This window comes from Lipotes vexillifer, unplaced genomic scaffold (genome assembly GCF_000442215.2).
Source record: "Lipotes vexillifer unplaced genomic scaffold, Lipotes_vexillifer_v1.1 scaffold69, whole genome shotgun sequence".
Taxonomy (NCBI): Eukaryota; Metazoa; Chordata; class Mammalia; order Artiodactyla; family Lipotidae; genus Lipotes; species Lipotes vexillifer.
The window spans coordinates 2,522,884-2,544,156 of NW_006790942.1; the positions used below are offsets into that span (position 1 = coordinate 2,522,884).

General features: G+C 43.2%; 1 protein-coding gene across 1 annotated transcript in view; it reads right to left on the minus strand.

The window, feature by feature from the left end:
* Positions 1–21,273, minus strand: part of ST18 (ST18 C2H2C-type zinc finger transcription factor) — a 66,430-nt gene that overhangs the window by 28,739 nt on the left and 16,418 nt on the right. The window contains exons 5-8 of the mRNA XM_007464060.1: positions 20,476–20,580; positions 18,369–18,562; positions 16,094–16,305; positions 4,027–4,272 (exon numbers count right to left, since the gene is read on the minus strand). Coding sequence (XP_007464122.1) covers positions 4,027–4,272; positions 16,094–16,305; positions 18,369–18,562; positions 20,476–20,580 — 757 coding nt within the window. The remainder of the gene's footprint in view (positions 1–4,026; positions 4,273–16,093; positions 16,306–18,368; positions 18,563–20,475; positions 20,581–21,273) is intronic.

Here is a 21,273-nt window from a genome sequence, read left to right on the forward strand (position 1 = left end):
CTTTTCCTTTTCTCCATTTTCTCCCTCTCCCTTTTCTTCATTTTAGGGAAGCCCAGGCCCATTACTTATTTTCTATATGACCAAAGAACAACAACTTAACCCCGGCAAGCCTCAATTTTCTCCTCTAGAAACTTTGATAATAATCCTGCCTTTCAGAACTGTTAGGATAATGAGATGCTGTTTATAAAGGTCTTTAATCTTTATTCTTACTCAACATGGCCTCCCTCTGCTACCTTCCCAACGACGACATTGAATACAATCTACTTTTTCAAAATAATAACTATCGAGTATCACATTTTTCATTTAGGGATTCAGAACAAAATGTGAAAAATACTCTCTATCGGTAAATTACCTTGGCACGGATGAAAGCACAAAGAACAAGGGTGAGAAACTGGCCCAGGAGTTACAGGGGTTCAGAAGCACCTTTGTGTGTGTCCCCATGGGGACAGCACCCCAGCAATGAACCACCCACGTTCAGACCGTGACAATAGGCGTTAGGCTTAAACCATATTTTGTCAACTCAAACCTGGTGCAAGCACTTGGACTCCAAGAACTCAGTTGATGTCTCCAAAGTCCTCTTTGCTGCTCTCAGTAACATTGAATTTCCACTTAGCTTGTCAATTCCAGACGTCAGAATACTTAGGTTGCCATTTGTAGCAGTGGATCTACACTATCAGACCTGAAACAGGTAAGCCATTCTGGAAGGAGCAGAAATCTAATCTAAACAAATCATCTTCCCCACGATTTTGCTGGCACGTTGAACACTGTCACAGGTCCGTCAGCCTTAGATAGGCACGTACTCCAGCTGAATCCATAAAGCCGCCTGGATGAATCCACACGTTTTGATAAAGAGAGAATATTTGTCATGAGACTGAATTTTCTGGTGATCTGAGGGATAAGAAGTACATACAAGGAGGTCCCTGAGGTGCTCACTAGACCCCCAAGCAGCAGGAGTGTCCCAGAATACGAGGGTTACCCTGTAGACATTGCTGCACAAACTTAAAACCGATGTCAAATGACACAAACACCCTGAAGGGAACAAGAACTCACTATGCTTTGTTCCTGGTCGGGACTGGACTGGACGCCTGACTGTGTGTGAACAGAAAGAAGACTGCTTGTCAACGGTAACCGTGGCCTGTGTACAGCGGGCTAGCAGGGGTGAGGACAGAAAATCTAAGCCCCCTGCACGCAGCACCGAGACTCCCCAACATGGGGGGTTCCCTTCCAGCAGGATTGCCCAGGAACAGGGCCGCCGTGATGCTTATCCGGAAGGGACAGTCCTCCGTGCCAGGTGCCTTTGACTGGACCTCTACCTCCAGGCCTCGTAACTGCCATTAGGTCCCCCTGTGGGGAGTGGAATAGGCCCGGTTGGCAATCGGGGGTCTCGTGGACCGGGGGCGGCCCCCGTCTCGGGAGCTGATGTGCACAGACTGGACCGAATCAACAAACTTGCTCTCAGCCCACTCCCCCCGCCTCCTGACTTCATCTCAGACCCGCGTGCCGAGCGATCGCTAATGCGAATACCAGCAGATTTCTGGATTGTACGATGACATAAGTTAGGTGTAACTTCTGTGACTTTGCACAGCTGAAGCAGCCGGGGACGTGGAAGAGGGCAGAGATGCACACTCACCGGTTCACAGTCACCACCTGAGGCAAAGCAGCTTCTTACACGTTGCAGGGTCAGTTTTATATTTATTAAGAGTCAAATGTATATGATTTAAGAAACAGTTCTTCTAAAACAGTGTTATGATAGATTAACTAAGACCATCCCTAAATACTTGGGTGAATATTTTTAAATAAATTTATTTATTTATTTTATTTTTGGCTGCGTTGGGTCTTCGTTGCTGTGTGTGGGCTTTCTCTAGCTGCGGTGAGCGGGGTCTACTCTTCGTTGAGGTGCATGGGCTTCTCATAGCAGTGGCTTCTCTTGTTGCGGAGCATGGGTTCTAGGCACACGGGCTTCAGTAGTTGTGGCACACGGGCTCAGTAGTTGTGGATTGCGGGCTCTAGAGCGCAGGCTCAGTAGTTGTGGCTCGTGGGCTCTAGAGCACAGGCTCAGTAGTTGTGGCGTACAGGCTTAGTTGCTCTGCAGCATGTGGGATCTTCCTGGACCAGGGCTCAACCCATGTCCCCTGCATCGGCAGGCGGATTCTTAACCACTGCGCCACCAGGGAAGTCCTTGGGAGAATTCTTAAAAGCCAAGCAGAATGACAATGACTATACCCCGTATGGCAGACTCCAACCTGTAGCTGCTGCTGTGTCAGTCCCCCCCCCCCCCCCCGGCGGGGGGGGAAAAAAAGCCTCTCGGGCTGGTGAGCGCCGGTCGGCGCCGATCCTCTGTGCGGGAATCTCCCCCCCCCCCGTGATGGTGTGGCCAGGGGTGACGCAGAGCCTGCCTTGGGTCCTGGGGGCTCCTCCGGCCCTCCCGTCTACTCTGCGTGCCTGCTTAGTTATTCGCTGGTCCATGAGCTTGGTTACAGGTTGGTCCTCCTACCAGACTGAGCACGCGTGTGCAGGAAGCGTGTGCAGGAAGTGTGGGCAGGAAGTGTGGGCAGGAAGCGTGTGCCAGGTGGTGCTGCATCCTTAGGACCGATCTTACTGCCTGGACGTGGGGATCACAGTGAAAGTGTGTGGAGGGAGGATGGGAGGGAGGGAAGGAAAGAAGGGGAACAGGAAACAGCCCAGTCTTGTCATCACTGCCATTGACATTGACTCATGCCCTGAGATGTTAGAGTAGACGCTAAAATCACACAAGGAACTAGACTCCATATGATGTAATAACCTATAAGGGAAAAGAATCTGAAAAAGAACACACACACACACACAGACACACACACAGACACACACACACACAGAAACACACACACAGACACACACATACACACAGACACACACACAGACACACACACACATACACACACAGACACATAGACACACACACACACAGACACACACATACACACCACACATAGATACACACACACACCACACACATACACAGACACATACACACAGACACACCACACATAGACACACACACACACCACACACATACACACACACACACACACACACACGTATAACGGAGCCGCTGGGCTCTACCTGAAACTTACATGATATTGTAAATCAGCTATAATTCAATAGAAAATAAAGCATCTGCTAAATCAAGTTAGTCTTCCACCAAAGTCTCTGAGCTTCACACAACTGTAAAAGGTGATGATGCACACTTTCAAGTGTCTATTTCAGTTCTTTAAACATGTCAACTGGCAAGTACAAACCACCTTCCTGACAAACAGAATCACCTACAGTAAAGCTGGGGTCACATCTGCAATGTCACTGAGTCTAACCAGTGGAGGGTGTGGCCATGAACTCTTTTGAATGACACTGAGTCAAGGCTAATCAGACCCAGCCAGGGTGCTCCAACTGTGAGATGTGGGCTGATGAATTCCTGCACGGCCACAACGTCTGGCTTCCAGGGGTGAAGCCACCTCCAAGGATAACCCAGCCCACAACTCTGGAGTTGCCATGGCTGAGACATCCCACGTCCACGATAAGTCCCCAGACCACGGCTCTGCACATAGGGATGCCAACACCATCCCTCCACGAAACCACGGAAGGGAATCTGACGAGATGCGGCCTTGCCCCCTATTCGTTCTCGTGTTCCGGCATCCGGTGCAGAGCACACGGAGGCTGGCGGCTTGGTGTTGAGTGACGCCCTGCCCCTCACAGGCTGCCGGGTCTGAGGGAGAGATGACGTCACCTCTCATGCAGCGCACACTATTCAGCCGTAATGGGGGTACAACGCACTCTAATGACATATTGTTTTAGGCAAGGGATGGGAAACGGTGGATTCATTTATAAATTCCTCCTGAAATTTAAAACCATCGTTTTACCAAAACCGAAAACAAGGTACAGAATTACGTATTATCTATACAGGATTGTGAGAACTAATCCAGGAGGAAAAAAGCTGGCCACACCCTCCGATCACGCTCCATCTCAAGCTTATCGGCCACATGGAAGCAATACCTCTTTCTCCTCCTCTGTCTTCCCATGAGCTTTGCTATAGTTGATAGGCGTGTTCCAGCCCTCGTGATCACAGAGGGCCTGGTAGAAGGCGGCATTGACCAACAAGCGGCTGGTTTTGAATGCGGAAGAGGAAGCAGGTGGAACAGAAGGGTTAGTGGAAGTTAGGGGTGCAGCTTTGTCCAGGATTCGGTTTTTTTTCATGCTTAAGTCCAATGTGCCATTTTCATCCACTTCTATCTCGGCTCCCTGGTATACAATAGGAAACAGAAAAACATTTAAGCAGTTTGCAGTGGTAGCCTAGCCATGTGGGCTTTTAAGGGATCATTTTAAATGCAAGCTTTTATGTAAGTATATCTGATTTTAAATCTAGCTTTCTGATTTGCTTTGGTTAATGTTCAATTCTTAGGCAGACTTTTCAGAGCAGCCCCATTAGTGAGCTTTGTGTTTCTGGGTTTAAACAAAGTAAGCCTAATATAAATAAGATGGTCCAAATACTAAATGTACTGGCTAAACCTGTTTTATCTTTTTCTCCCCCCCAAGTTTAGCTTTAAACCTTCCTTTCTAGTTTGCAGAATTATCACTCCCAGTTCATCCTTTGAAGCATCACTTGAGTTTATAAAGAGGCACAATATTCTTCCCCCATCACAATATTAATCTAACGTGAAAAACATGCACAAATAACCAGCTGGAAGAGACTTTTTACTGGGAAATATGAGAACTATATTAGATTAGTATGAAAGTGACATTTTACCCTGGGTGCCTTGTGCCAGAAAAGCTTGGTAAACTCGTGGCGGGCGTGTTGGGCGAGGCGGGCAGCGTAAACCAAAGTTCCCCTGGGGGCCTGGAGTGGAGGCACCAGGTGTCACATGACAGGACGGGGCGGGCAGCAGGGGATGAGTTCTACGGTGGAAACTCCGGAATAAAGGTGATTCTTTTCCAGATACTCAGTATGAGACTTAGATCTACCTCACGGCGTTTCTCTTCAGGAGACCTTTGGCTAAGCTTCGTTTTCTCTTTAAGGTTCAAGTGCCAACAAAGTCCCCATGTGCCCTGGACCTTCCACAACTCATGTGCCCGAGGATGGCGTGCATGGCCCTGAATCGTGAACACCACCAGGCAGTAACTCCCAGAAGGCGGGGTGAACGAGCCTGTCACCCTCGCAAGTGGGTCAACTGAATACCTGAGTGGCACTGTCACTGTCATCCATCAATTCACAATTAGCTTCTGGACAATGTCTCTTCTCTTTTCCCTTTGGCCGGTAAAGCAGAAGAGTCTTCTCTGAATATGCTCCTAAGATCCCTAACGGTTACTTCCCAGGGCTTTATTTTAACTCCCCATTTACACTGCACCCATACCCTCTCCCCAGCAGTTCCCCCTGAGATGTGATCCACTGTAGCGGCCGCCTGAGTTAAAAAATAAAAGCATCTCTTCTGTTTGCTTGTTTGACCTGCAAAGTTCCTATTCTCAATCTCTCAGCCTATGAGGTAGAAGTGCTCTATTATATTTGTGGGAGGTAAATACGCTTCTAATATATTTGTACTAAGATGTTTGGTCATATCTTTCTGTCCTTTTCAGTAAATAGTTTAATCTCCTGTGATAGTTTTAAGCCCTGAATTTCACAGTACAGCTTATCCGGGATAATAACTTAGTAACCACCACATCTTATGCCATCTGTATAATATCAAATACGTTTTTATACCAGCATTAATAAACCTTAGTTACAAAAATCCAAGATATTAACCATATCAGTGCTATGTGCTCTCTCCATGATACAATGTATTCTGCCAGGAGTCCAACAAAGCAATTTTTGGCTTCAAAACTGATACGTAACTATAGCAAAGAAACAGAGCTATAGCTATCAAGTTTAATGGCCAATGTAAAGTAAAATGCTAAATATTGTAGTTGCTGACATTTTTCATAAAAACAAAAAAACTTGGGTTAAGACTGCACAACCAACATTCACATAAAATTCCAGACCTCTGTGACAGATGGCTTAGGAAAAAGGAGTCACGTGACTGGGCTGCAGTATTTTATAGTGCAAAACCCATAAATAGTGCAGATTCGAGCTTGCTGAAAAAATACCAACTATTCCAAGACAACACTAATACATATTTTAGCTTTTACAGGAAAAAGAAACTTCCCCTGAGTAAATTAAAAAATCGGAGATTCTCAGAGTTGTGATGGTCCTACATCTTGAGTAATCATGGGCTGATTGAAAAAAAGAATCATTCCTAATGTTTAAAAGACGTGCTTTTCTGCACCCTGTGCCCCAGCCGGCTGCTCTGAGCACCTGACTGGGCTGGGGGGAGCAGGCGGCCGTGTGGGTACAGATGGACTTTAAGTGAGCTCACAGATGCATTCAAAATTACACAGAGCACCAGGGAAGGGCCCCTTTCTGCCCATGGATGGGTGGCTCACACGTTTACTGCATGGATTTTATTCAGAGCATTATCAACAGACATCACATCTCTCTGTGCTTGAAACTCCAAATGGCAGGACAATGAGGACAGGGTGGGGGGCGGCGGCAGGAGGGGGAGGGAACGGCTGCATCCTGACATGGACCCCTCAGCCCGACGCCGAATATGCTCATTTCTTAAAGGGCTGTTTTAGACGCTTGTTTTCATTGTTTGAACTTTAAGCTTTTTGAGGCTGGTCTAACACTACTCATACACTTTCCAACTTAGGAGCGACATCAGTGACCATCTACTTCAGCTACTTTTGAGTTACAGATGTTACCTGTAATAAGACAGATGTATTTATTCATGAAATGACTGAGAAAGCACATAATATTTTCAAGCCACTATATTTACGGGGAAAAGAAAACTGAAACGTACAGTGTCCCTGACTTCAAGGAGCTTATTTTGTGCATATAGGACATCTTTAGTGAAACAGACTATAAATTATCATTTTAAGTTATATAATTTATACATAAATTATACAATTATAAATTATTATTCAACTGAAAGTTGAGATAATTTTTCATTATAAGTCTTATCTGTGCTATAAAATAAGAAGCGACTCAGATGTCTGCCAACAGAGAAATGATATTGCGCTGCATCTATTAAATGGCACGTTACAAAAATAAAACAAAATAAAAACAAAAATAAATAAATTAAAAAAAAGGGCTTCCCTGGCAGCGCAGGGGTTGAGAATACGCCTGCCAATGCAGGGGACACGGGTTTGAGCCCTGGTCCGGGAAGATCCCACATGCCATGGAGCAACTAAGCCCGTGCGCCACAACTACTTAGCCTGTGCTCTAGAGCCTGCGAGCCACAACTACTGAGCCCACGTGACACAACTACTGAAGCCCATGCGCCTAGAGCCCATGCTCCGCAACAAGGGAAGCCACCGCAATGAAGCCCGCGCACCGCAACGAAAAGTAGCTCCCGCTCGCCGCAACTAGAGAAAGTCCGTGCGCAGCCACAAAGACCCAACGCAGCCAAAATCACTAAAAATAAAAATAAATAAATTTAAAACAATGGCATGTTATGTGCTCAGTCAAATGATAATTATGAGAAGTTCGTTGCAACAGGGAAAAGACTTATGTCACTGAAAGCAGGAGACTGCCTGGCACGCAGGCTATGTGTGCAGCTATAGGGAGAACGGGGGGAAATTCATTTTCTGAAGAAGAGCGAACGGGAAAACACAGAAGTTCTTGCACTTGTAGTTAGAGGATAATAGGCCGATGGCTGTTTTCCTCCGATATTTTCCGGGCAAATGATGATATTATGTCGTTTCAACAATCAAGAAACGATCTTACATTCAAAGATGGTGATGAAGTAAAAAAAAAAAAAGCAAAATTGTAATTTTACCTTAAATGTTCTGATTATGAAAAGCATTAACTTTCGAGACATTGACAGGATAAGATAGCCTTGTTTTCCTTATTTGGCAGGTTTTCTGTTAATACGTGAGAGGTCACCACCACCATGCCTTTGTGACTGGGCTAAGAGGACATGCAAAGACAGGTGGCCCGCAGCCTGGTTTCTGCTTCCAACTTGCCACTTCTGCTCTTCTGCTCGTGCCTCAAGGAGTTGGTTTGGGGGAGTATCTTTTTGGTACCAAAAGTCCTCTGAAATGTTTTCAAAGCAGGCAGCATATTGAGTAGAGTTCTCTGTGCTATACAGAAGGTCCTTGTTGATTATCTGTTTTATATATAGTAGTGTGTATACGTTAATCCCAAACTCCTAACTTATCCCGTGCTATTTATAGCACAGGGCACTCTACTCAGTAATCTGTAATAACCTATATGGGAAAAGAACCTGAAAAAGAATGGATATATGTGTATGTACAACTGAATCACTTTGCTGTACACTGTAAACTAACACAACATTGTAAATCAACTATACTCTAATATAAAATAAAAATTAAATTAAAAATTAAATTAATATTAAAAAAATCCTCTTGCCTATCCTCAAAAAAAAAAAAAAAAAGTAGGCAGGGTATTAACAGTAAACAAATGAGAGACTTCCCTGGTGGTCCAGTGGTTAAGACTCTGTGCTTCCACTTCAGGGGTGTGGGTTTGATCCCTGGTCCAGGAACTAAGATCCCGCATGCCACAAAAATATAAAATAAATAAATATAATAAAGTAAAATAAATCAATTAACTGAAAACATCTTATTCTTACTAAACAGCAATCGAATATTAAAACTATTAAGAGTATAGACTTGTGAAATGTACTCAATATAAATCCAGTGATGGAATTCAGAGGAGAATCAAGTGGCTGATATAAGGTATAAAATTAAAGTTAAATTTGTAACCATTTCCCCCAAGTCTTTGTCTGGCACTTGGAATCACAGTGAAAACCCTCGGTGGGCCAGCAGTCTGTACACCAGGGAATGATAAACTCTTCAGGCAGGTCAGAAGTTAGATGCGTGTGGATTCAAATTTTTGCTCCAATGGCTATAGCTGTGCCACTCGGAAGCAGTCATTTAGTATCTCCACACTACTTTTCTTCACCTGCAAAATGGGATAATCGTATCTGCTTTACAGAGTTTCTAGAAGGATTAAAACGTATTATTGTGGGCAGAGTGCTTACTTACAGTGCCTGGCACATAGTAGGTGTTCAATAAGCAACAACTGATAATAAGAATAATTTGATTAGGTTTTTGGACCCGAAGAGACCTCCCTGTGCTGTTCTACACTGAGGAAAAGAGGCAGTTTCCCCATACATGTCAGCTGGTTCCTTGAGATCCCAACTCAGGTCCCTCAGGACATTTCACTCACATTCTACAGCATCCTCTGACTTCGTGTTAAAGTTACTGCAAAAGGCTGCTTTTGGATTCTAACCGCACCCAGAGCCGCCAGGCTATTTCTGAGAGCAGGAATGGCGATGTGATATCCTGCTGTGTCTAGGTCTTGTTCAAGCACAAAACAGACTTTGAACTTTAAACATTTCAAGCAAGTGTCAATTTTTTGTTTTCTTTCAAGGCACACTGTGCATATGCCACTTTGTCTAAACAGGTGGGGAAAACACCAAAACAAACAACAGAGCGCTTGGCAAGCGGCAGCGATCGGGATAAAGATAGACTGTGTGCCTATTCCTACCTCTGCTGAGGGGAGGAAGAGGAGGAGAAAGATGGGGAAGAAGCAGGACGGAGCTCGGGTCTTAGGGAACGTGGCAAACGCCCGCCGCTCGCTTCTCCTGCCGCCCGCTTCTACTCAGCCCTGCCCTCATCTCGGGAGCACCCGTCTCCAGACTAAAGCGGGACTGATTGAAGCTGTGGTCCATGTGAGTTCTGCAAACTCACATTAATTCCAAATGGAAGTAAAGGACATGATACAAGTCTCAGCACCAAGGACCGTGCTAGCATTGAGATGGGGTTCATCCTTCAGACAAAAGTACCCGTAACCGTGACAATCTCCATTAAGGATTGCTTATTACTAACTTTTCCTCCTGACTCGATTCCTCAAAGAGATACTTAAAACACGCACAAGTGATTTAGGTGGCGTAGACCTGCTGGGTACGTGCTGGCCTGGATTTTAACAAATAAACAATTCCTTCTAAGATCTACTTTCAGGGTGTGGTGGACTCAAGCTTGGGCAGCGATGGGCAGTGTTAGCCCTGGCATCTCAGCTCCGTGCCGGGGAGGAGGCGTTTTAGTGTTGGGTGGGCAGATGCTCAGGCTGAGAAATTTTGGAAGGAGAACACTTTGGAACGTGCCTATCGTCCTTCACTGTCTTTAGAAGATGTTCTCTTGCATCTCTGAAGTTTTCCTTCACCCCCTTATCTTCCAGAAGAGTAGGGATTTTGAAAATCACGGATGCAGGTCTCCCAATAAACCTGGAGTCAGCACACAGCATGAAAACCAATCTGTATGAGCTCCGACCAGTGGATGAGCGCAATCTCACGGCTAGTGACCTTTGGCTTGATTTTGACAAGGTCATGCTCCTACTCGTGACCTGTAATTTGTTCTCCTCTTGGGCTCTTTAAGCAACTTCAGAGAAGCTCATCGGGTAAAGGGAAGGACATGGAGGCAGAAGGAAAATAAATCCGTTGTCCAAATTCTGATCAAATTCCCTACAAGCCACCCATGCCTCCCCTGAGCCTCAGGAACATCACCTCTGAAGACCCAGTTCTCCACCTGGAACGATCACTTCTTTTGTCCTCTTCCTGTAAGCTCCTTGAAGGCAGGGTCTCTGAGGTACTCTAACCTGTGACTTGGGCAGTCCAGCACCTACAGACCTTTCAGGTGGGACAGCTGAGTCCATCTGCCAGAATATCTCTGGTACATCAAAAATGCTTCTATGATCTGCTATAGAAGTCAAGAGTAGGGAAAAGCTGTGTATCCTTCTTTCTAAGCTAGAAACTCAAGACATCTATGGATTTTGGCTAGAAAAAACAAACGTACTAACAGCCTGCCATGGAGGCAACACCAAATCCTGGTGGAGAGAGAATCAGGCTAGTATTCAATGTGGAGGGGACGACTGTTTACACTTAATCCTACATTAAGCAAAGGGCACAGAGCAGAGGGCCACACAGACAATAGAAATGGCTGTCACATGGCTTCACAGGCAAATTCTATCAAACATTTAGAGAAGAGCTAACACCGATCCTTCCCAAACTCTTGCAAAAGATTGCAGAGGGAGAAACACTCCTAAATTCATTCTACGAAGCCACCATCACCCTGATACCAAAACCAGAAAAAGACACCACAAAAAAAGAAAATTATAGACCAATAGCACTGATGAACAGAGATGCAAAAATCCTGAACAAAATACTAGCAAACAGAATCCTACAGAACATTAAAAGGATCATACACCATGATCAAGTGGGATTTATCCCAGGGATGCAAAGATTCTTCAATATATACAAATCATTCAATGTGATACACCACGTTAACAAATTAAGGAATAAAAACCATACGATCATCTCAACAGATGCAGAGAAAGCTTCTGACAAAATTCATATGATTTTGATTTTGATTCATATGATAAAAACTCTCCAGAAAATGGGCATAGAGGGAACCTACCTCAACATAATAAAAGCCATATATGACAAACCCACAGCAAGCATCATACTCAATGGTGAAAAACTGAAAGTATTTCCACTAGGGTCAGGAACAAGACAAGGAGGTCCACTCTCACCACTCTTATTCAACATAGTTTTGGAAGTCCTAGCCACGGCAGTCAGAGAAGAAAAAGAAATAAAAGGAATACAAATTGGAAAAGAAGTAGAACTGTCACTGTTTGCTGATGACATGATACTATACACAGAAAATCCTAAAGATGTCACCTGAAAACTACTAGAACTAATCAATGAATTTGGTAAGGTTGCAGGATACAAAATTAATGCATTCATCTGTGGCATTCCTACACACCAACAATGAAAAATCAGAAAGAGAAATTAAGGAAACACTCCTATTTACCACTGCCACAAAGAGAATAATATACCTAGGAATAACCTGCCTAAGGAGGCGAAAGACTTGTACTCAGAAAACCATAAAACACTGACGAAAGAGATCAAAGATGACATAAACAAATGGAGAAATATACCATGTTCTTGGATTGGAAGAATCAATATTGTGAAAATGACTATACTACCCAAAGCAATCTACAGATTCAATGCAATCCCTATCAAACTACCAATGGCATTCTTCACAGAATTAGAACAAAAGATCTTACAATTCGTACCGAAACACAAAAGTCCCAGAATAGCCAAAGCAATCTTGAGAAAGAAAAACGGAATTGGAGGAATCAGGGCCCCCAACTCCAAACTATACCACAAAGCTACAGTAATCAAGACAGTATGGTACTGGCACAAAAACAGAAATATAGATCAAGCAGAACAAGATAGAAAGCCCAGAGATAAACCCACGCACATATGGTCAACTTATTTTTGATAACGGAGGCAAGAATATACAATGGAGAAAAGATAGCCTCTTCAATAAGTGGTTCTGGGAAAACTGGACAGCTACATGTAAAAGAATGAAATTAGAACACTCCCTAACACCATACACAAAAATAAACTCAAAATGGATTAAAGACTCAAATGTAAGACCAGACACTGATAAAACTTTCAGAGGAAAACACAGGAAAAAACACTCTTTGACATAAACCACAGCAAGATCTTTTTTGACCCACCTCCTAGAGTAACAGAAATAAAAATAAACAAATGTGACTTAACTGAACTTAAAAGCTTTTGCATAGCAAAGGAAACCATAAACAAGACAAAAAGACAATCCTCAGAATGGGAGAAAATATTTGCAAATGAAACAACAGACAAAGGATTAATCTCCAAAATATACAAACTGCTCATGGAGCTCAATATCAAAAAAACAAACAATCCAATTAAAAAATGGGTGGAAGATCTAAATAGACATTTCACCAAGGAAGACATACAGATGGCCAAGAGGCACATGAAAAGATGCTCAACATCACTAATTATTAGAGAAATGCAAATCAAAACTACAATGAGGTATCACCTCACGCCGGTCCGAATGGCCATCATCAAAAAAGCTAGAAACAATATATGCTGGAAAGGGTGTGGTGAAAAGGGAACCCTCCTGCACCACTGGTGGGAATGTAAATTGATACAACCACTCTGGAAAACAGTATGGAGGTTCCTTAAAAAACTAAAAATAGAACCACCATATGACCCAGCAATCCCACTACTGGGCATATACCCTGAGAAAACCATAATTAAAAAAGAGACATGCACCACAATGTTTATTGCAGCACTATTTACAATAGCCAGGACATGGAACCAATCTAAATGTCCATCAACAGATGAATGGATAAAGAAGATGTGGCACATATATACAATGGAATATTACTCAGCCATAAAAAGAAACGACATTGAGTTATTTGTAGTGAGGTGGATGGACCTAGAGTCTGTCATACAGAGTGAAGTAAGTCAGAAAGAGAAAAGCAAATACCGTATGCTAACACCTATATAGGGAATCTAAAAAAAAAGAAAAAAGGTTCTGATGAACTTAGTTGCAGGGCAGGAATAAAGAGGTAGACACAGAGAATGGACTCGAGGACATGGGGTGGGAGGGCGAAGCTGGGGTGAAGTGAGAGTAGCATCAATGTATACACACTACCGAATGTAAAACAGTTGGCTGGTGGGAAGCAGCAGCAAAGCACAGGGAGATCGGCTCAGTGCTTTGTGACCACCTAGAGGGGTGGGATAGGGAGGGTGGGAGGGAAGCTCCAGACGGAGGGGATATGGGGATATATGTATGCATATGGCTGATTCGCTTTGTTGTGCAACAGAAACTAACACGGTATTATGAAGCAATTATACTCCAGCAAAGATCTATTAAAAAAAAAAAAAAGAAATGGCTGTCACTGGGCACTGTTTGATCAGAGCCTATTTTTCAGGGTTAATTACTTTGGCTTTTTCTCTCTCTTTTTTTTTTTGTTACAATAATTACCTTTTGTGGTTTCAGGAATTTATGAGGTTCTCTTTTATATTCAGAAAATAGGATCCAACCCGGATAGAATTCTGCAAACTGTTACAGTTGTGTGCAAATGCAGGCCTGGAAAAAGGATTCTGTACCAGGTGACAGTGTAGGGTGCCACAGTGATCCTATTTTAACAACCACGATGTCAAACAAGACAATTTTCGTGGGAAAAAGGTTCCTAAAACTGCCAGCATCACAAACTCTTCCTAAAAGCCGACTGGTGCACTGTCTGTCTCTTCCACCCTTATCATCAGTGGTTTGGCTTTGCAGTTAGGGCTTGGTTGGCAGTTTGGAGGCTGAGACGTGCAGGGGGCTCCTGTTGCCCGGGACAGGCGTATCAGCTCCACAGAGCAACCCTGGCGCACAGAATGCTCCCAGCAGGAGCATCAAATACACACGGCGAGTCCGCTGTTTGAATTTTCGAAATGTGACGATTTAACAGTCACTTTTCTGACCAGAAATGTGTTTTAAGAAGAGAAGAACATATATCGATAAGGGAAAATACCTTCAAATTTTAGTCATCCTTGTTTGATTCATTGTTTGGCTCCAGCAATTAACAGAACGTGGAGAATATAAAGGTTAAAGGCAGAATTCTGAGGAACAAAAAGTATCTACCTTGCAGATGGAAAGCCTTCAGTCTACAACCATTTACTCAAGTAATTTAAGCAGCTTTAACCATTATAACATGGGCACTTTTATTCTTGTAGGACAGCCTAGACAAAGAATAAAGCACCAAGAAGGAAGATAGTTTAGTATTTCTCCAACAAGCTGTATATTAGAATATCCCTTTAAAAAGAAGAAATGTATTCAGGTTTTTAAAAATGAATTTAAAAATAACCAAAGTTACATTTTAAAGGACCCTACATCATTCATTTATGTACATAATTTCTGCCTGTGATTTTGGAGAGCTTGGCATTTTCTTTATATTTTTGAGGCAATGTGTTTTTCTTTGTTTAAGAACCTCATTTGTTTAAAAATTGTTTTTGAGTGGTTTTTGGCCACCAACTCTTCCTGGGGTTTACTTGGCTGAGATTTGTCCAGAAGCTAATTCTGATTCTTCTGTCAAAGGCTCGATGCACTGTGCGCCCTGCTCTCCTGAAGGCCTGGCACACGGCACAGGTGGCAGCTGACCACGCCAGGGACGGGCTGAGCTTAAAGGGAAAAGAGAGCTAGAGCCTGTGCTCGCCGAGTTTCGGGTTAGAGTTTAACCTGGGCAATCTTCCACTGAAAGCAAGGGTAACATCTCTTCTCCAAATAAGCCTGGGCACTCTGCTCCAGCTGGCTTCAGCTGTCTAGGTAGGAAAATAACTTCTTTTAACAGCCCTTAGCGTGGACAGGAGTTACAGGTCCCTGCTGACTGCAGGAAGCTCACGCTCCCTCTGCGGGTCCCTGTTACTTTGGAGCATCACAACCCCCTCCTCAAAAGGCAAGACATGAAGGATCTTTGCTTTTTGTTTTCCTCAAGGCATCATAAACACAGATGTGTACTTCTCTGCATTAGTCGGCGAGGAGAGGTTATTAGAGAAATGTGATTAATTTCGTGAGCTCCAGAAAGCTGGGGTCTCCATAAACTTCACAGAATTTGATTTTGGATTTGAATTTGGGCCCTGAGTTCCCAAGACGCCCCCGGGGCCCTGTCTTGTCGATTTAATGGATCCAGGTTTTAGGATGTGTCCTTCGTGAAAACTACAGCAACTCAGACCACCTTACGCTATACGGCAGTCACATGTACAATAGTGAAATTTCATGAATTTTGCCAGTGTTTTACAGGGGGCTGTGTGATGGAACACGTCCTACCATCTTTGATTCGAAGGCAGTGAAAAGCTTCCGTTGTTCAGCATGATTCTAGTGGCAATCTCTTTCCTCGTGTGCCAGAGTCCCCAACACAAAAAGAGGTTTGGAATCTATTGAGCTGCCCCCAACCGGCTTCATACCGCACCCCTGCCCCAGCTCTGGTGCACAACCTGCAAAAGCGCCACTGTCTCCCTCCAAGGTCCTTCCTCCCACCACTCTCATCCCTGCCCAGGTTCTCTCCCCGAGACAAGGGGGGGGGGCCGTGCTGCAGGGGCGGGGGCGAGTGTGGCCGGGTTCACGCAGGCAGCGGATTCTCGCTGAGAGTCGCTGCCCCCCTCCGGGCTCTTGGCCGTCTTGGCCGGCCTACCTTGGCAGGCAGACTCTGCGGTTTGTTGGAGAGGATGTCTGCAGCTTCCCTGCAGCGGGTGGAGAGGTTCAGGATGGCAGCAGCTGCCGCTACGTGGGTGTCTTCGCCGCGCTGACCGTGGCTGTGAGAGCTGGCACGGCCGGGGCTCAGTGTGTGAGTGCCCGCACTCAGCAGCCGGTTAGGAAATTTTCCTGGATTGGAAAAATGCTTCGCTGTTGAAGAGAGATTTGATTAGCAATTGCTCGTACGTGGATTCGGTCATTAGATAGACTTGTTTTAAAGATAGAACTTCCTTGCATGAAAATACGTGAAGAATAAATTAAAACATGCTCCATTCTCCCCGGGTACGTTAAATGAAGGTTATTCAGAACGGTTTTCACAGAAGTTCACAGATCAAATGATGTGATTGAGGGGAAAGAATGCCTATTCTCTTAATATTTCTTTGCATTTCCACGTCTTATGACAAAAACTCCAGAACTCATGTTAGCGGGCAGGTGCAATGGCAGCGTGGGTAGCTGCGAAACCCATCAGGGACTAGACAGGCTCAAGGCCGGTACATCCACAAACGGCGTAGGCGTGTGGCCCAGTAATCCCAGGGGAGAAAAACGGACTTTTCGCATTTGTTTTCATAATAACACTTTTTACTTAGCCATGGAATTGCATTGCTTTGCTATTGGATGTGCAGGTTTGTTTCGTGCTTAAAACAGCATGAGTTTTTCTTCCTCCAACTCAGGGGGACAGAGTTGGTGGCGGAGGCTTTCCTGAGCTGGCATCTTCATGCTCGGTTCGGGGCAGTGAGTGAGAGATGCGCAGAGCTTCCAGGGGAACGGAAAGGCACTGCGGCGGAAAGGTAGCATTCTCAGTGCTACCGAGGATGAGCGCTGCTTTATGTTCTGTTGTGGGTTACTGAGAGAATTAACGTGTTTCTCTCCACTCTGGGTATTTGTAAACATCACTCAGGGACCAGGAAACACAGCCAGCATTTAATGTGGGCTAATGTAAAGGCAGTTATAGCTGTTTCACCGTAAGTAGTGTTTACTTTAAATATTTGATCATTACTTTTCACGAAATAATTTAAAACATTACCAAATGTTATTCCTGTAGTTATAAAAATATGAAAATGTCACTGAATGTGCTACATTTTTAAACCAAAATCCATATTACACGAGCATATAGGACACTCATTAATTAGTTTCACCCGAATTCAACATATACGTATGTGTGTATATTTTGTGGATATATCCTAGAACTATATCTATATCTAAGTTTATACAGATAGATACAAAACATTGTGTGTGTATATTTGTGTGTATAAGTTTCTTTCCTGAATCTAACAGGCTGTCAGTGGTTACTTATGTCAGCTGTACCCTATTTTTAGTAGGAACAGGTAAACTATCTTCTGGAGTTTAATGTACTTCTTGTTGGTGGACAAACTCCTTTCAAGTCTGTTTATACACTGTTAGGTTTTATACGACATTCACGTTCTTTACGGAAGGTGACCACGACACAGGAGGGAGAAGCATCCTGTGCTCCTAAGAGTACTACGTCTGGGTTAACTACACGTGAGATCAAAGGGATTCCAGGGATTTGCACAACGTTGTTAAAAAATCACGGTCTATGGAGGACTCCAACTGGGGGATTATTTTGCTTGGCAGAAATCATTCCTGGGTTTATTCCCAACATTTACTTTCTAACCTTTTCATTAGAATATTCAAGGACTTTAAACAACTCGAAGAGACTGTTAGTAAAAACACCAAGTTTTATGTGTTACAGTGCCTTTGTGTTAGCATTAGAGAACTGACACATTTTAAATGTTTCTGCACTAATTCTTAAATCTGTGGATGAACATCTCCAAAGCCACACGTGTTGTTTTTTTTTTTTCCTAGTGAAACCTTGATTTCTGAACTGTGAGTTCCTTCTTAGACTTTTCACTTTTTCTCCCACCTTCAGTTTGAACACTTTTGCTGATGTAAGTAGTATTTCCATATTTTTACCTATTATATTTCTTCAGAATTACTGCATTTAGATTCAAAAATGGCACCATATTTGTAGAATAATTAATCCACTATTTACCATACTCAGTGTCACTTCATGCAAGACCAGTAGTACTGATTAACTTATTATTGTTATCCTTATTTTATTTCACTGTACAATATATTTTCTCTCCTCCCAGCAGTAAATAGTATATTACATATTTAAACACATGCCCCTCACCCAACATGCACATACACAAGACACATTTTTTTTGGAATAAGTATTAGAATTTGAAGCTTACATTCAGGAAATGGTGGTGTTTTTCGGCCTTGACCTGTTTGTACGAGGGGATGTTTACCAAAAACCTGGGCATCGAAACTGGCATAATCGAAAGGTACTTTTCCAAATTTCTCTTGCTCTTTTGACACCGTAGCTCTGGGAGAGATGATGGCTTGTGATCGGAAATTGAATTCGATTTGCTTCACCAAGCTTGTCCTGAAGAGAGAGGGGCAGAGCTCAAAAGAAATAGGACGACACCGTTGGTGAGCATCCCAGCATCAGAAGTTAAAGCAGCTCAGGTGTGTCACACCTGGAGTTTCCCACTGAGCCACGCATTAGGGTAAAGGGCTGTGGTCACACAGGATGGGGTGGAGTGAGGGAGGAGGGGGCACTTCGGGTGCTGGGTGGCCTCGGGGAGGCTGCACGTTGTGTGTCCGAGTCTCCCATGGGTAAGAGAGAAAGTGCCGTGGAACTGTCATCAGGGCACTGATGAGGTGTGTACTTCCTGCTGCTCAGGACTGTTCATCAGAGTAGCAGTGAAAAGTCACGACTGGAACTAGTGAGGAAATGTCATTATATCCTAACAGGGGCAGTGTCGGCACCGGAAACTGGATTCCTGAACTGTGAATTTCTTCTTAGGCTTCTCATCTTTTTCCCCACCTTTGGACTGAATGTTTTTGCTGCTTTAAGTAATATTTTAAAGAGTATTTCAAAATTTTATCTATTAAATTGCCATTGTTTCAATATGAATAAAAATTACTGTATTATAACAGCTATCACATTTTTCAATAGAATTATCTTAATCCAAGCTAAATGTGACTTAAACATTCCTTTAGAATTACTGTGTGGATTAAACAAGGGTATCATATTTGTACAGCACCAATGCCGGCCAAGGAAAACACAAATGCTGTCGTGCTGTGGTCTACTGTTAAAAGGACACAAATAAATATACTTTCAGAATTTAGCAATATCAAAAATACATATTTTTCTTTTGTTTTTCACCAGAACATACCTTACTCATCAGAATGTCAACGTTTTGATGATGTTTCTTGGATTAGGTAAAAAACTTTTTAGCTGCTACATCAAAATATTTGAGTGATTAGTTGAATTTGTTATTGTATATGTAACTTGGTTTATACCCCTAATATCGCAAGAGTGTTCTAGTCTAAAATAGTACTTCTAAGAAATGAGCAAAATGAAACTTAATGCTATTTCTATGTTTGATAACTAACCTACTTAGGGAGAAACTAGAGAATACAGTACCGTAATCCTAACCAAGAATCTTGTTATAAGATTTTTAAACCGTTATTCAGTAATTCATGATATTTGCTTGATTTATGTTCCTCACTCATGTGATTTTGACTCTCGGCAAAGTCATGACAATTTGAGTCTTTTAATTAAACCTACAGAAGCAAATATTAATGGACACCATATCTTGAAAATGTTCCTAATAACTGTTTTTCATTCCAGTGTCTCGGTAACAACAACGAGGACCTGGTCATCTGTTGTAATCCCCAAATCACTTTTCTTACGTATATGATTTTTGTATTAATAAGTGTATCACCTCATACTGTGTCCTCATCCATAGTTTATTATTTAGGTGTAAGTAAGGTCCTCCAAACTACTAGAGACTGTGAAGGACCTAGGACCGACAGGAGGTATTTTATCCACAGTTACCAATTTGGAATGAATTTTTGTTTCAAAGAAACTGTGCGCATATCTGGAGCAGTGGGACGACCATACAGCATCACATATTTTGAGTGATGAGGGATCATGAGGTGGAAAGGTTACGTCAACCATAAAGGGGCCCCTACCTGACTAGTGGGAGGGCTTGTGCTTAGCGACACAGAATTTGATCAATCTATGTTATCGCAGACTTTACATTTTTTAGATTCATCCACATTACGTGACCTCTGCGTGCAGATTAATTTCAAGTTAAACTTCTGGAGGGTCTAGCAGTTCATTTCAGTGACAGCATGATTAGCTGGCCCAGCCTCTCAAGTGGACACTGGTGGCTGTGCGTTGGAACGAAGGTGGCCCACGGTGAGCTGGCACCTGGCAGGAGAGGGACCCTCTGTGGAGGCGCTCGGCATGCAGGGAGTAACGGGAACCCCGGGGGAGCATCATACCTGTGACCCTGCTCAGGACACTGCCCGGTTTTGGCAGAATCAAGCTGACTTTTTTCCTGGGACATTGCCAATTTTTCTGCTGCAGCAATTGGACAACCAGAAAGACTGTTTAAAAAAAAAAAGTAGGCGGATCTGAGTTAAAAAGATAATGGAATTTGCTCTGGCACCTACCTCACAGCATCCTTGGCAAAAGCACCAAATGTTAAGTTGCATTAATAGTTCACTTAGCACCATTCTCAGCCTAAAAGATCCCAAAGGGTTTTGCAAACTACTGTGTCAAAGTTTGTCCCCAAACCTCATCTCAGAGGTGATAAAAAAACAAAGTCATTTTTAAGATCAAAATATTATGTAAGGGAGGAATAACTAAATTACTGAAACCTCATGATATTTTAAGTAGAATGCGCTCATCCAACTGCAACTGTCCAACTATAGATGTTAGCACGATAATTCTACGATAGCTCAGGGTCTTTTGCAAAATGTTAGGGACTTAATTTTATATCTCAGTTTAAATGGAGAGCACAGAATGTAAGTTTCCTGGCAATATGCTTACGAGTCAACTAGTATCTCATGACCACATAATCTATACGTGAAACACAAAAACGATAAGCATTTTCACCAAAAATATTTATATATATGCAATATATTTGTATATAAATGCACATATGTGGTTTTAAGTTAGTTGCGATCTCAGTGAAATAAATCTCAATGAAATGAAACGACGTTTACCTTCAGTAATCTGAAGCTCTTGGGTACCGTTTTAATGTGCATTGGATGGGATTCAAGATAACCCCTAAGCCA